This window comes from Camarhynchus parvulus, chromosome 2, assembly GCF_901933205.1.
Source record: "Camarhynchus parvulus chromosome 2, STF_HiC, whole genome shotgun sequence".
Taxonomy (NCBI): domain Eukaryota; kingdom Metazoa; phylum Chordata; class Aves; order Passeriformes; family Thraupidae; genus Camarhynchus; species Camarhynchus parvulus.
The window spans coordinates 98783834-98801054 of record NC_044572.1 but is presented as its reverse complement, the minus strand read 5'-3'; the positions used below and the strand labels follow the sequence as shown (position 1 = coordinate 98801054).

At 40.7% G+C, this 17221-nt stretch overlaps 1 protein-coding gene across 4 annotated transcripts in view; it reads left to right on the top strand.

Moving 5' to 3' along the window:
- Positions 1 to 17221, top strand: part of LDLRAD4 (low density lipoprotein receptor class A domain containing 4) — a 273802-nt gene that overhangs the window by 93495 nt on the left and 163086 nt on the right. For all 4 annotated transcript variants that reach the window (XM_030967030.1, XM_030967023.1, XM_030967049.1 and 1 more), the window contains one exon: positions 7261 to 7718. In XM_030967030.1, coding sequence (XP_030822890.1) covers positions 7679 to 7718 — 40 coding nt within the window. In that variant the 5' untranslated portion in view covers positions 7261 to 7678. The remainder of the gene's footprint in view (positions 1 to 7260; positions 7719 to 17221) is intronic.

Here is a 17221-nt window from a genome sequence, read left to right as displayed (position 1 = left end):
GCCCTCCTGAACAGCTGCTGATCACAGCAGATGGGCGTTAATTGCACTGACTGATTCAGCATTCCAGAAAGTTTGGCCATTCTTATCAGTGTTTCTTCAAATAATATGGTGTCAGTTAATGCTAATACAATTGTATAACTCATGCTTGACTCCTTAGCAGAAGAGGATTTTTTTTGGTCATGGCCCAGGTGCACAGGACACTATGTCCTTCTTCAGGCTGGCTGAGCACACTCAGTCCCCAGAGTTGTGCATAGCAAACCCCAGTGCTGTGCAGGTAGTAGCTTTGTACTCCAAGACAGTGGTTTCATTCTCCAGCAGCTTCCTCACCCCAGAGGGTCTCTTCAGCATCAGTTCTTTTTTCATTCCAGTTAGAACAGTCCTCTTCTGCATTTTGCATTTGTTGAAATGAGCGCAGTGTTGTGCTTTTTCAGTTGTACCCTGTGTTTTGATAGAAATTGGAATAATTTGGGGTAACTCTTATTAACCAACCCTTGAATTTTTAGATTCCCATATATTTTTACTTCCATGGTCCCTCATACTGTGGGAGGACTCTGCCATTCTGTGTCCCTAAGATGCTTGAGATTTTCACATGAGAGATACTGTCTTCTACATTTTCTTTCCAGAACAATGTGCAGATATTTCTGCCTTCAGAAACAAAGCGCAGCTTGGCTAGATCCACACAAGTCTGACTTTTTTGAGCCAAGTAGGTGTGTGTGTCTGTGTCTTCCTTGTGTGTAATAGGCGTTTTGGCTGCTCTAATCAATGCAGTGGGAGAAGCTGCTATCATCTGTGCACCTTTTTTTGGTGGATGTGATGCCCTTGACCAGAAAATGCTGTCAGTGGAGAGGGGAAGCCTGACATTGGATCTTTTGGGGATGATGGGCATGTATGACATAATTGTAATTTGCTCCAGAAAAGAAGCATTGCCCATTTGGTTTTATTATGCAACAGAAATGCATGGAGATGGCAAATAACCATGTGCTCCTGTTACACCTAAAAGCCTAAATAAAGAGCTTGAGGAGCTTGTGTTGGCTGATAAAAAACCAGAAACTTGGCAAATGGAGAGCTTGTAAACAACATACAGTGAGTGTGTCTGTGTGGTGGGTTCTCAGGATGATGTGAAAGGGAGCCAGAAGAAAGATTTTGTTGAAGCAGCCATGGGTTTCTGTGGGAGTGGAGAAGGAGACAAATGTGTCTCATCGTATGCTCAGCTCTGCATTGATGATGGTCTGACAGCAGAGCAGCAGTGGCTGTGTTGTATTCTCCTGAGGTGTCCCCTCCTTGCTCACATATCCATTGTGGCATGCCAGGGTTAAATGAGTCACTTCCCTGTCCTACTGCTCCTTGTCAGGATGGTCAGGTTCTGCAGCTGTGACCAACAACCACAGTTTTTCCAGTGGTGTGCAGCATTGCTAAATGCCTTTTGGATTGTAGCTGGATGTTGGATACTCAAAGTCTTGAGATATGCAGGATTCCCATGGTTTCTGTCTACTGCTCATTTCCCAAACAAGTCACAGAAACACCAGTCAAAAATTTGTCATCTCTTTCTCAATCTGTTCAATTACTGTTCAGTGTAATTTTTGCTTTTACCAGCCTTCTGCAAATTCAAATAGTGACCCTTTCTTAGAAAAATACTGAGACTGGATTCTGCTCTTACTACCTTTTTGTTATTTTGGCAAATAAAATTCAGAGGTCAAGTTTTTCTTTGACTGGTCAGGTTCACAGAGCAGCATGATTAATAATTTCTCGTGACAGATTTGGATAATTATAGTTTTATTAAGTTGCAAAAATAAAAAATGCAATCTTCTTACTTGCGCCGCATAACACAGCTTGTACAATTTCTCCCAATAATTATCTCATCCAAATCCAGTAGTTTGCCATGGAGATCTTAGTAAAGTTTTCCACTGACTGCATTCTGTCAGCACAGCTATGATAAAATGTATGGCTTCTTAGTTTGTTTGCCGAGATAGAAAATAGAGGATTCAATTATTTCACTTAACAAGATGAATGGAAGGGATTGTGACATGTTTGTTTGCATTATGGGTTATTTATAGGATTTCTTCCTATGTGAAAGGGCTTCCCAAGGAAGTGGTCACAGCAGCAAGGCTGCCTGAGTTCAAGAGCTGCTTGGACAGTGCTCTTGGACACGTGGTGTGACTCTTGGGGATGGTGCTGTGCAGGGCCTGGAGTTGGACTTGATAATTCTTATTCCAACTTGGCATATTCTGTGATTCTGGGAAATAATACTTTCTACATGGTTACCAGAGGCTATTTACTTCAGCATGAAGTTACCAGACAGACCAATTTTTGCCATTGCTTCAGTTTGTTTCTTCACTCCAGAAAGAAATAAACAGGAGGAAGGAGAGCAGAAGTGTCTGTACTGAAACAGTTATCCTTTTGTTTTTTAACTGGATCTTGTCTGCAATGTTTTTTGTAGCATGTGCTGGTGTTTGGGATATATTTTGCTTTATAGAACATTTTCTTAACAGGCTAGGAAAAACACTGCTGGCGTTTGGCCATAAGCCCTCTTCTCAAGACCTGTTTCCTGCTTCAGCTAATAAAAAAAGACCACCTTGCTTTGCTTGTTCTCCATTTCCTCCAATTTAGGGAGTGCTGTAACCAAAAAGATGTAAGAAGAAGCTTGGACACAATTCCTTGACAAGCTTAAGAGTATCTGATAATATCTGTAGGAATATAAATGTGTATAACATAACATATGAACTCATTTTGTATGTCACTGAAATGCACCAAAAAAGTAAAATACAGCAGCTGTTTAAAAAGTCCCAGCTGACTTATGCAAATATTGAAGATTGAAAGTAAAAACAAATTATATGTGTGCATGTGTGTGTGAGGGAGAGAAAGATGTGCTTAGATAAACATATTTTGAACATCTGGATTTCTGCTTGAGTTATGTATGGTCTCCTGTGAAAGTTGCCTTGAGTTTTTTAAGTGGTCTTTGAGTTATGGAGCACAGTATTTCCCAAGAATCAGGATTTACTTAGCACTGGTGCTAAGCTCTCTCCCCTTTCACACTCCTTCACCTGAGAGCAAGAAATCCAAGCATGAGTCCTCCCTGGATTAATTTAATTTAAAGCACAGCTCACAAGTTTTCCAGTAACTTTATTAAAAGTGTGAATGCGTGGGCTCCCTGTACAGATATCCCTGTTAGGAAATGTGTTGTACACCTTAGTGAAATGCTGTCCTTTAGCATCCCAAAGGATGCCAAGGGCTATCACAAGAAGTGTTTCCTATGGATGTAGCTCTTCTGGCAACACACTGAGGGAGTTCTTCAAGCCTGTGTGGGAACCAAAGCATGAGCCAGAGAAGCAGACTTTATATAGTGAAAGGAAATGGAAAAAACCCCTCTCCAGACAAAAAAAACCCAATTTGCAGCATTTACATGTCAGCCAGTGCTTTTGAGTTTTTCAAGATGTTACAGAAATATCAGTCTTGGAAAAAGCAATATTTCACTTCTTCTTTCAGAACAAGTTCCTCCAGTCTTGTCCTGGCTGATGGTTGCATAATACTTCATAAAATGTAGATATTAATGCAGAATTTAATTATACTCTTTGCTTATTTTTCTCCCTCAGATTCTTTTTTTTACCGTTACCCTTTTGCATCTTTGAAAGTTTAGAAAAGGGAAATAACATGTTTGCTAGCTAAATATACCATGAGAATGTGTAAGACACAAAAGATGTTAAATAGTCAAAATTCTTTCTGTTTGCAATTCATGTGAGGTTTAGATGGTGATGTCTTTCTCAGGACCAAATCTGAGAAAAGTGGAGAGGATGAAAACAAGTGGATTTGATTTTTCTTCTAGATATTCCATTGTGTAAGTGCATAGTAGCCCAAAATCCTTACAGCACAGCTACATATTTATACAGCACAATGGTTTGCTCTGGTTTGCTCCTGAGACTCATAAAACACTGCAGAGTAGATGAATGAAAGCAGAAGTGGAAGCAGAGTTCTTGTTGCTGTTGGAAAGAAGGCAACAGATGGAGCAAAGAGAAAATCTCTGTTGTTTCTAGTCCACATTTTCTCTTGCCAGCTAATCAGTCCCCACTGGGGTCTCTGCAGGCTGCAAAAAAGTTACATCAAAGATCACACCTTATTACAGTTCTATCAGTATTGTTTATTCTCTCTTTTTAGATAGGTATTTTCACTCTTTGGGCCCTTAAGCAGGTTGGTTCAGCATTTCTGCACCACTCTGGTAGAAAAGGATAAACACATGGCTTCACTGGAGTTGGCTGAGCCATGCTGAAATGTGTCAGCAGAGGTCCCGACCCTTTCCATGCATGCAAACATGCCAGTGTGTTGGGAAACAAACAAAAACCTCCTCCTTTTAAACATAAGCTCAGCTTTAGTGGAAAATTTCTGGATAATGTGAAGTACAATAGAAAGGTTGTAGCTCTACATGCTGTTTTAAGTGAAATTTTCAGTTTTCCTTATTTGCTGTGGTATTATTTGGGCTGCTTTGTCGTCTTCACCTGGATGCATTCGTAATCGAGAAACTTGAAATTGTGCAAATGTGACTGATGAAAATCTGCCTAATGAAAAAGATCACCAAACAGGCCATGTAGCTGTAAGGGAGAAGCACTTTATAAGTACTGAACTTGGTTTTGAATTGTGACAAGGCCCAGCAAGGGCTGAGCACTTCACAGGCTTGCCCCAACATCCTGCTCCAGTTCTTTCCATCCTGCAGCCACCTCTGAGTTTGTTACCTGGCACAGGAGAAGAGCACTTTTGCACTGAATAGAAAACACTCAGGGCAATCAAGAGATACCAGCATACCTTGAGTCCTTAAGGAAGGACTTAAACCTGATGCAGTGCACTATCCTTTGAATATTAAGCTCTGAACAAACTCTTGAAATATTTCAGTTTCTTGTAATGTTGTTAAAATGACATCTTTCCATGTAATAAACAGTGGTTACTGAGAGTGTTGTAGCATTTCTTCAGCACTACTGGGTTCTTAACTAATTTAGCCAAACTATTGAAGATGTGGAGAATAATTATTCTTCCAATAAAATAATAATTTCAGTAAAGTGAAAATACTTTTTTCTTTTAAGAATTAGAAGTTTATTATATCTAATATATAGAAATCAAAAAGGAGAATTTCCCTGGATGCTAATGTGTTACTGCACATCTCTTGAGCATCTCTAAGATGTGAAATGAAAATGTTGAAAATAGAAGCATCAAAATTTTGGATTTATAAACCAAAATCAAAAGTTAGAAGACTGTAAATGTAAATATGGACCTCTTCTTATAAATATAGAGGAAACTTAGGCCTCTAGAGAGAAAGCTTGGGGAATGAGTACAGCATCCACCTACAGTTATTATAGAATAATTAGCACAATGTTAAGACCCAAAAGAACTATATGCTGCTGTGTATATATATTATATTTGCTCAGTTATATATATTTTAGAATAAAATAGCCTCATATGAAATTGTTATTAGTTGCATTGAGCACTTCAAAGGGTTGAAAAAGTATCTCAAGAACCTATATAATATTCAGGAATAATGGCTTTTTAAACACTATTCTAAAATTTTTTTATGCAGTCTTTTCTGATAAAAGATACTACACATAATTTTTTTTCTTTCTCCCTTAATTTCCACTTGCTTCTCTGTTTGGTTGAGATGTTTGGGTAAGAAATGGGGAAAACATTTAAAATCTGTTCTGTAACCTTATTTGATCTGAATGCAAATGACTAGATTTGAATACAAGTAACTAATCAGTCATTCCTGTGCTGCGTGTTGAGGCAAAAAACATGTGTTCTTCAGTAATAGTGGCATTACAAAACTGGGGGGAAAAGCGATACCATTGAGATTCATCTTTGCTAGCAGCTGGCTTTCATTCAGTGTGTTGCAAGGAAAATGACATTCATCAGGTGTCAGGCTCGCTTGGTTTCAGTGGCACACTTGAGGAGAGATCCTTTCTGTCCCTCACCCAAGGTGGGTCTCTGGTGAAACCCTCGAGGCCTGGCTGACTGTACCCCAAGGAGCATGAGCGTCTTCTCTGCGGTTTTGGACTCTCTGGGCTATTCAGAGTCCAAAACAGACTTGTTCTGAAGCATATAAACTCATCTCCAGATGCTGCAGGTCAGGGTGAAGGGTGGTGTGGGGCTGGGGAGCAAGCAGTGCGTTATTGCCACCTGCTCCCTGAGCTGGCTCTTGCAATGCTCTGCAAAGCAGAGGCTGCTGGGACTGCCATACTCTGACAGGGGCTGCTCCAGCAGGTAGACCTTGGGTCCAGTCCTGTACTGCAAGCCCTGGCTGGGCTCATCATCTAAAATCCATTGGTAGGTCATAAGATCATCACAGATATATTTTCAACCTGCCTGTGCCACTGAGCTGGGAGTAGTGAGCTGAGCATCATTGCACGAGGAACAGGATGGCTGGAGAGTGATGGGTTCTCCTCCATCCTTTTCCAAAGAAAAGTCCTCTTTTCTTTCTTCCTTGTTTTCCAAAATAATTTTCTCCTTAAACATGTGCCTGTCTGCTGTTCACTTTCACCCCATTAATTTTATCCTAGTTTTTAAAAGCTGGGCCTGGAATAAGCTGTAGTTTTCAGTGAGCTATAAGTATCCATGCTATATAGAAGTAGCAGTATCAAGTAAAATGTAACCACCTTTCTGCCTGAGTAGCCTGTGGGTGTTTTTAACCAACCTCATTGAATGTCTGAAGGCATCTGAATTGTATCATCTGTGTTACAATTGAGATTTTTTAAAAGATAATCTACAGCAAGTCATACAAAGTTTGGTAATCGACAGGAAGAAATGCAGAGGCTTTTAACCACAGAAGACTGTAAGAATGGCATATATAGTGTTGGCACCCAGCTCTCTCTTTTCCTGCTCCAGAAAAGGAGGGAAGCAGCTATATGAAATGCTAATAGTTTCACTGTGGTTTTGAATAGACTAGACTTGAGAGCCTTGAGTATTTTTCCTTTTCTCTTTTAACTGCAATTTTGTTATTGTATTGCTGCCCCCATCTCTGCTAAATATGGCTTTTGAAATGTAAATCATATCATGTTCTCAGAGATGCATATGACACCCTCAGCACTGTTCCTCTTTGCACTTCAAAGAGCTGTGTGGTCACACTTTGCATCTCAGCAAAATCACAAGATTTGCCTTCTGAAGATCTCCTTTAATGTGTACAATCAATCCCTGATAATGTATTTTGGGTTTTTGTTCCCTGGAGTCTGTTAATTTTAGTGTTGCTACAGGTCATCAGGAAACATAATCTCTTCTTTTTTAATTTCTCAGTGAGCGTGCCTGAGGGGAGAGGAACACAAGAGAGGAGAGACAATTGAACATCACCATTGGCCAAGACCTGAAAAAATGGTGCTGGATGAACACAGGATTAGAACTTAATTGTAAAAGGGAAGGGAAGTCTTGACAGGAGATTTGCTTCATTTTCACATTCATCATGGCACAAATCCTCTGGCTGGCTGGTTGATGGAACTCTCCAACACTTCTCCTTAGTTTTATTGCAGATCCCTTCTGCTTACACATTGCAAGACCTGGGAACAGGTGGGAACTGGATGGTGCCAGATACAGGAATGGAAAGAGAAATGGACTCTGATGAGCTACGATGGAAGTGACTTGACAGCAACAAGCTCAGCAGTTGTCTCCAGTAAGGACAGGTTGAGACGGGAATCTCAAGCTTCTCTGGAAGAGCAGTATGCAGGAAGCTGGTTTTCAGGCCACAAATGCTTTCACAGGTAAGGATTTCTGTTCTATTGTATTTGCTGGGTGCCCTGTGGCAGGAAGGAATGATGAATCTGGCTCCATGTTCTCAGAAGGCTAATTTATTATTTTATGATACTACATTATATTAAAGAATACTAAACTAAACTATACTAAAGAATACAGAAAGGATACTTACAGAAGGCTAAAAAGATAATAATGAAAACTCGTGACTCTTTCCAGAGTCCGAACACAGCTTGGCCCTGACTGGCCATTGAGTCAAAACACACCAGAAATCCAATGAAACAATCACCTGTAGTAAACAATGTCCAAACACATTCCAAAGCAGCAAAACACAGGAGAAGCAAATCAGATAATTATTGTTTTCCTTTTTCTCTGAGGCTTCTCAGCTTCCCAGGAGAAAAATCCTGGGCAAAGAGATTTTTCCAGAAAATAGGAATGCGACACTGTTCTAGTTCCACTCATATTCTCAGGATGATTTACTGGAGTTTAGAAAATGAATAGGTTGTGACTGTCATTAGCATCTTGTAGTACTTTCAGCTTAAATAGTAATTTTAAACAATTCACTTGAAGACCAGTTCAACACTTGTATTAGCAGTGAGGAACACAGTTATTTATTCATGTTTCTGCTTTCAGAAATGGATGGCCATGAGCCTTGGGGAAAGTTTATCTCAGCTTTCCTCGTTAAAGTACTCATTAACAGCTTAACCATGAGTGGTCTCTTGGGTCAGTATAAAATGTAGTCTGTAAAGTTGCTCTTGTGCTCAGCACAGGAGTTTGGTGAGGCTGTAGGATGGACATGGTTCATATCAGGAGGCTTCTCAGCAACATGTCAGTATTGAGCCTTATCTTGTCTGCTGGAGCACATCTCTGGGCAGACCTTGCCAGGCACCCTCTCTGTACTCCCACCTCTGCCCCACTGGCCTGCTGCAGTGCCTGAGCTGGCTAAACTGGGGGGTTTAAATGGGAATTGTTTTACCTCAGTCCAGTGTATTTCTCTGTAGATGGATTAAATATAATGTAATGAGAAAGAGGACGCCACGGTGGTGTGACTTTCTGGGGAAAGCTCCCTCTAGTGTAAAGTCTGCTGGAGTTCACGTAGTGCTTTCCCCGTACGGGATAGTTTCTGATTAGAGACGCAGGAGGAGGAAAAGAGGATGAGCAGATCCTGCTGCTTTGTTTCCATGTCTGCCAGCCAGCTGAGATGCAGCAAAAAATGCATAGAAAATCAACTGGATATTGCTCTTGTTTTGGTAGGTCTAGATAAGGGATTAGTACCACAATGTACACTAGTAATATGTGAGACATTTATTTTTCTAATATAAAATATTTTCCTTTAGAAGGAGTTTTAGCTGCAGTGGGTGTGATTCTGTGTCCAGCTGTCTGCATCAGCACAGTGGTTTGGAGTGGTGGTGCAGCTCTGAACTGTCTGTGTTGCCTTGCTTTGATTTACAGCCTGGTTTCTGTGCATGCCAGTGAGACGTGTCCTGAAGGAGAGGAAACAGGAACTCTCCTCCACATGTGCTCCAGTGCTGATGGGAGAGGTGAAGTCTGGGACAACCACAGGGCTCTCCTTCCTCTGTCTAGACAGCAGCACACTCCTAAAGCTCCCCACTGCTGTTCTTGTCCTTGCTGCTCGCTTCCAGTTCTCAGCTCTTCCCTAGGAGTTTTTGTCACTCTTTTGCTTTCCACCAAAATTCCCAACTGTGAGGATATCTGCTCTCTTCCTTAACCTGGCTCTCTCCTTTCCTGGAAACCCTATTACTTCTAACACCCTTCCTTTACTATATTATTTTCTGTCCAGTTTTACACTCTTCTGCCACTGTGTCTGCTGCCCCTTAGCTCCCAGAAGTTGGCACTGTGACCAGGGTGCTTGGGGAGGGGTGTGTTGGAAAGCTGAGGTTTCATGATTGCTGCTGGATGGGAAACACCTGGCCAGCAGAACTGCATAAAATTCAGAGAGATGAAACTGGGTTCCCCGGAAGCCCAGGACAACAGTCAGACAGTGGTGCAACCCAGCAGATTCAGATTCAGACCTGTTCTGGAGACTTAACGGCATGAAGATTGCTTGGTCTGCTGTAAGAAATTCTTATATTCCTTTGGAATTGCCCTTAGGTAAAGATGTTAATAAACATATTCAAATCTTGGCAGCTGCACTAAACAATTATTAAATATTAAGGTGCACCAAACATTCAGGAGACTTGTTAAAGAAACAGGTTGAATAATATTTCCTTTGTATGAGGAGAAAACTTCCAACTTGTATCAAATTGATATCTATATTTACTTTTTGGAGATCTTTCTTGCTCCTTATGAGATTTATGTGATGTTCTCAGCCATAATAAACAATGGGTAGGTACATATTTCTCAGAGAGATCCACTGGACTGTGCTATGCTAATTTAAGAGTTGCAGTAAGAATGTAATGGCAGGTGCATATGGTCGCTCCTCTGATCCTTGCTGTCGTGCTCCTTTTGTTTTGTTGGAGTGCCAGTTTAGCTGTAGGAGAGAACAATATCTGCTAGCAGCAGAGGGGGCATGGCCACATGAGAAGGGAGCTAATTTGTACAAAAAAGCTTTGATATCTGAAGCCTGTGTGGTGTCAACACTGAATCTAGACATGCTAAGTGATTGCAGCTATTGCAACAACCAGAGGAATAATTTCAATTTATAGCTGACCAGAGTGCTGGCAAAAGAAGCCTGGGAGGACAGTGCCTCTGTGCAGCCATGGTCAGAGTATTTCCTAAAACTCCTTTCCACTTTGCTATTTGTTGTTACCTGTGGAAAGGTTTGCAGTTATGGCTAGGAGATACTTTGATCCTGTCTGTACGCTCATTTTACTGGCACTGATGCCAAAGACTCCCTTTTTTGCAGATGGCTCTTGTCCCAAAAGATGGGCTCACACAGTCATTTTATCATGTATTACCAAAGAATAGCAGAGATTTAGAATATTTCCAATTTACATACTACATACTGAATTCAGTAGATCATGTGAGGATAACAGGTTCAGGATTACAGAATGTAGAAAGAGCAGTGGAAGGGGAGTGCTCCTAGGCTTGATTAGGAAAGAGATGGCTGAGCCTCTGATGGTAAAATGCAATTTGAGTAGTAGCAATCAGGAAAGAGTGAGCCTGTCATTCTTCAGAAGGTGAGAAGAGAATTTGAGAATAAAAGCAGTAGTATGCAAGAAAGTATATTGCATTCAGCTCATAGAACTGATAGGTAATGTTTCCTGGGATACAAATCTGAGAAATTCTGGCAATTTTTAAAGGAAATAACTTTTTCTTTCCCAGTCAAAATAAAGAGTAAAAAAAGCCCAGATGAAAGGCATTCCAGTAAAAAGGGACAAGAAGAGACAAAATTATATGATCTGATAATCTGACTCATACCTAAGGTGGAAACTCAATATGTTACTGAAGATGAGTGTAAAAGAAGATGAGAAAAATGCAAGGGTCAAATCAGGTAGGCCAGTTCACAGAACAAGGTACAACTAATAAAGGGTGTGATAACAAAGAAACATACTACATTCTCAGTATTATAAGAGGAAGACCGAGTTTCTGGGCTACTAGTTGACAGGGAATTACAAAATGTCAGTTAAAAAAGTCATAATCTGATGGTGCAGAGAGGATTGAGTAGTTCATGTAAGTTTTTGTATCGTTCTTTGCCTAAAAGACTGATCTGGAATCAAGTGGCAGGAAAAGAACTGTGACCTTGAGAAAGGTAAGAATTCCAACTAGAGCAGGAAAAGAACAGATTATAAATTAATGAGATGGGATAATGGGTGTTTTAGAACAAGATGGAGTTTATTAAATTATCTCTTCAACATTGGGTGAAATAGCTGAAGCAATCTCTGAACAATTAGTGGCTACACTGGAGAACATTTGGAGGACAGATTAGGTTCAAAAACTCTATGAAAGAGCAAACACTGCACCTGTGCATAAACTCTTCTGGGTCCTTCCATGTACCCATTGGAGTAGCTAGTTTATCTTATATTCTTGGGGAAGAAAGTTTGAATCAAATAGTAAACTGATTTTTTTTAATAATTAGCCTGTAGATAATAATATGATAAATGAATTTGCATGGATTTTTTTTCCCCAGAAGGTACCTTGTCAGTGGAGCCTAATTTTCTTGTAAGCAGAGAAATAATATATTTTGATTTTTGGAAGTCTTTTCAGCTTCTCATAAACAAGGTGGCACAATGGGCTACAAGGTGGGTACACAGTTGGCTGGAAAGCTCTTCTCAGAATAATTACTAGTGATTCACAGTCAAACCAGAAGGATCTGTCAAGTGGGATTCTGCCCTAGATTGCCAGAAAATATTCAATATTTTAATTAATGATTTAGATGATGGAATCTGCATGCAAAATTTCCAGATGACACCAACCAGGGGGAGGATGTAAACCCTCTGAGCACAGGACTAGAATTCAAAATTAATGTGATATATTGGAGAACTGATCTGAAATAAATATGATGCAGTTCATCAAGGACAAGTTCTAAATTGTGGTTCAACAGGAATAATCAGCTGTGCAAATCAAAATGTAGAATAACTGGTGAGACACCAGGTCTGCTGAAAACAGACAGGCAGTTGCAAGAGTTCAGAAAATGGCTATGAATCAACAATTCTGTGCCATGAATATTGTGCTAGAATATATGGACAGGAGTCTGCCTGCAAAATGATTTTTCCACTCTACTTGGCATTTGTGTGGCTGATGTACTATTTCTGCTCCGAGCAGTGCTCTGTGGGCCTGTTGGAAGCATCCAGAGAAGAGCAGAATGAATGGCCAGAGGTCTAGACAACATAACCCCTGGGAACTGCAAAAAGGGTCTTTTTCAGACCAGAGCAGTAACTCTCAAACTTTCTGAGGATTTTTTCCCTTGGTTCCCAGAAGTAGTGCAGATTTGTGTCAGGGCATGTCTGATGCACTGAGGGGCATGCCAAGATGTGGCTGTGACTCAGCGCTGCTTTGGGGTGATGGTCAGAAGGACCTTCTCGCTTGCACACAAAGTTCTGCACCTTCTGCACTGGCCATTCCCAGTGCCATGCCAGTGCTGGGATAACAGCAGTGGCAATTCTGGACAGCCAAGGTCTGTTTTTAAAATCAGCCACTTCCTTCACTAGTGTGTGTTTTGAGTGCTCATTTAGGAGAACACTGTGATTCTGAAGTCTGCCCTCCATCACTGGGGAGTGTGTGGCACAGAGACATCCAGGATGATCAAAGGATAATGGGAGCACTGTGGGAGGGATTAGGAATCAGTGTATGAAGCCTCCTGACCTTGCAAGGTCAGTCTAGGTTCTTCAGGATTTTATTAACTCCATCTCAGCACAGGCTCTGTCAGACCTGGGCTGACTCAGAGGCATTCCTGCCCTGTGACCCTCAGCAGCACTGGAGGGATTATTAGTTCTGGCACTATGGAAACCAGAATAAATAGTAAGAGGCTCTGTGCTGCTGCCCTTCAATCTAGCACTGACTTTCCCTGTCATCTCCTGATCCCATTCTGTCATAGCTGCATATCTTCTCCCTCACACCTTTCCCTGTGAAAGTGATGGCACCCTCAAATCTTTCCGTAATCCCTCGCAGCCTTATGTCTGAAAGTCATTGTCACTGAAGCTTGACCTTGGGCCATATCCAGAGAGACCAGGTTACTCCCAAGGAGCAGCTCCTCAGCTTGGCTGGCACCCCCACAGGCCCTGCTGTAGCAGAGAAAGAGAATTCATCTCTTGGAAGATCCTCATGCTCATGGAAACACAACTTGGTGGAGCTTCTCCAGTGTCACCACCTCTGTGCTGTATTTCCTGGCACACAGGACTCCTGCTGCATTTCCTCCTGTGTTTCATGTTGTCCCAACCTCTCTTTGCCTCTTTTGCCATCAGTGACAACATCTCCTCTCTCTGTATTGAAACTCCTTCATCCCTCCCCATCTGTACATTTGGTTGCACTTCTCTTCCAAATCTTCCTGCTTTTCACTGCTTTCCTTCATCTTTGTTTCCAGAGCTTTCCCACTTCCTGACAACTAAGTGCAACCTATTTCCAGGTTTTGTAAGAGCCTCTCTCCCTCTTTTCTAGACTCAACTCTTCCTCTCCTCATCTGCCCTTCTCTGGGGTGAGTACCTTCCCCCACGTCACATCTCTTCCACGGTGGCTTATGCTGGTTTGTGTGGGACCTTTCTTTGCAGGAAGGCAATTTCAGAGGCTGCCATCCAGTTTGGCTTCTCTCCCTGCATCTTGTTTTGCTTAACTGCCAGCGTTTTGGGTGGAGATGTCTCTGGCACAAGGGTGGCAGTGCCAGAATAGGGAAGTTCCTTGAGGGGACTACATTGGAGACCAGATAAATTGCTCCAGTAGGTTGCATATGACCTAGTTGACCATTATGCATTTAGGGAATGGGAGAGTGAGGGAAGATGTGATAACCATTTAAAAATATATGGAAATTCCATGTAAAGAGTAAAGTAATAGAAACTGTTTTCCAGTTCTGCTGGGGATAGAGCACAAAGTAACAGTCAGGTTTGCTGTAGTGGAGAGATTGAAGTTAGACATTAGGAAAATCTTTCTAATGGTAAGGATAGTTAAGGACTGCAGCCAATTGCCTAGGGAGATTGCAAAGCCTCTGTCACTGAAGGTTTTTAAGAACAAGTTAGACAAATATCTGTCAGGAATGGTTTATGTATAGTTGATTTTGCCCTGGGGCAGGGGAATGGACTTCATGAGAGCACTTCCAGCCTTACTTTTCTGTAAAAATGATGCTCTTATTGCTGGTTCCCTGGATAATAAATGTACATTTTTAAAGTTAGTAACCCACCTGTACTACTCTCAGTGTTTAAGTAGATTCTGTTGAGCTCTTGGAATAATTGATAAAAAATAGATTAGGAGTCGTGGGTGTTTAAAGTATTAACTCTCCTTTTGCTGGAATATTACTCCATTGCTTTCCTTATAGCTTGGCCTTGTTTAGATGTCTTATTTTTGGCGGTGTGACATGTTTCTGTGTCTGTGCAACTTGTATAGAAATATTTTAATGTTACAGAAATGCTGCATCCATTCTTCCATTTCACAGTATGCAAGTATTTTAAGAAACACTTTTGCCACTCTTATATAGTAAGTGTATTTAAAAGGTAAGTTTAAAGAATAACCAAAAATAGGGCAAAACCAAATCAACAATCCCCTGAGGTTGTTTTCTTTATTGTGAGCAAAACTGATCTGTAACTGGTATATCTGCTGCTGAAGGTAGCCTTCTTCCTCAGAATTATAATTGAGGCTCAATGTAAAATAGACAAACAGGTTTGAAATGTCTTATATTAAGTATATAGTGTAATTAATATTGAAAACAGTTGAAAATTAATTTATACATTAATACAGATCTCCCACATTGCTGCTTTCATTATTTGCATGATTTTCAAGTACAGATAAACATTTCATTTAAAAATTCAGCTTGAATATGTAGCAGAGAATTCTCAGCCCTCTCTGTTCCAGTTTTGTTTTCATCTCCTTCATGGAACTGTTCTGGCCTTACTAAAATGTTTGCAATTTTCTTAACAATTGCATTCTTATTTTATGAATTTTCAAGGTTACTGTGTCACTCAGAGACAACTCTGTCTCTTAGTTCTTGTGAGAAACAGATTGCTTTTTTGCAATGCCCCTTACTCAGCACACAGATAGTAACAGATCATATTCCATTGTATTCGTTAGGTATTTTATTTAGGGTAAGCAATTTTTGGAGTACAGATAGTATTCTCAGCAAAAGTACATGGTAGAAGATACAATCATGGTCTCTAAGAGTTAGCCATCTAAATGTGTGACATTCAGTAGCATTCAGCAGTACTGTTTTAAGTATAGTATTGCATTATTTGGAAGTCTCCTCTTCAGGGTTAAAAACTTTAATAGAATTACAGAAGAGTGTGAAACTGTGAAAATTAATTTGAGAGCACTGTTGGCACCTGAGAGTGATAGCTTTTGGTCACAGCATAGTTCTTCCGTTGTTATCATGGTCAGTGATTAGAACTAGAATGCTTTCTCTTTAGGATTTTCTTCAAGCCCAGACTGGGTTTTAAGTTTTGATCCCAAACTTGATGTAGTGTTTTCTGCTTTGTTTCCTTTCACCTCAAGAAAATTGGTAGTTCCCCTCAAAATGTCTGGTTGGAGAACTGTTGAATCTCCAGCTGGCCAGGTACCACCTTTGCTTCTTGACTGTGGCAGTCCTTATGGAAACAGAGGGACAAGTCAAACAGGCCAAGGATTTCACATTTTAAATGCTTATCCTGTCAAATTTATATTTAACTGGGGTACAAGACCTCCTTCCCTGTTTGCTTGTTTCAGTGAAGTACTACATCCTTTTCCACTTGCTAAGGGGGGCAATTTGGGTGGCAGTCACTACAAGAAGGAGGCCTTGCCATGTGAAGCCATCTGGAGCTCAATGAACAGCAGTCAGAAAAAGGCAGAAAAGAAGCCAATGAGACTCCAGAAGAAGTGCAGTGGTGTGGTGCCCTGTGAAGCAACTTGAGGGTCCCTGGACTTTGAAAAGGATTCTCTATGGACCTGGAATTGCAGACTACTGCATGATATAACACCATTCATATCAAGCAACATCCTACTTATTCTGATATGGGAATATTTTAAAAAATATTTTAAATTAAATTTTAATTCATTTTTGATTTAATTTAAATTCCATTTTGATGTCCTTTTGTTTTCAGTCTAGGTGTAGTTTTGGGTACATATGTGTGGGCCGCTTGTTCTGACAGTCCAGAGCCAAATGAGAAGCAGTGGTTTGGGCACACCAGAGCAAAAGAAAGTTCAAGTTGAGAGAAATATCTTGGCCAATGCTATTATTAAGATTATTTTATGAAGTAGTGTATTGCTGGAAATGGCAAACTTCTTCTCAAAGTGGGAGGAAATGCTCCAGCATGTTCAGGCAGGATGTTAAGCCTGGATCCTCACCTTTGGGTAACCATTTTTAGCAGATGATATTCAGCTGTAGCATTGCCATTTGCAAAGCTGATGGTTCTTTGGAAATGCCCATCTGCCATTTCTCATTTCTTAATAGTACATGTCATGATGCCTTCGTGTGGTACAACTTAGTCAGCCAAATGGCCAATTCCAGACTGAATATGACAATAAATTTAGCTGTAAATATGCTATGTTTCAGTGCTTAATCATAATAAAAAGGCAGACTTTTTGAAAGGACAAAATGCACACATCGTCCCTCAAGTAAAACTCAGAAAATAAAAAGTGGTGAAAATTGATTGTTAAATTGGCAGTCTATGCTTTCTGTTAATTCCTTCTAATTAATTAGGTGGGCTGCTTGTTTTTTTTTTTTACTTGTTATTTTTAGGGGAAAAGAGGCAGTCTGGCTGTGCCCATTGCTGGCTGAGTGTATTTTTACTGCTGAAAAGGCCTTTTACCTTTTGCTGCTGGTGGTCTCCCGCAGTGGGAGTGGGGCTGCCTCCTTGTCTTGGAGCACCAGTGTGAGGCAGGCTAGAAATGCATTTTGTTACAGACTTAAAAGTGCTAAAAGAGGAAGCCTAAGCCCCAA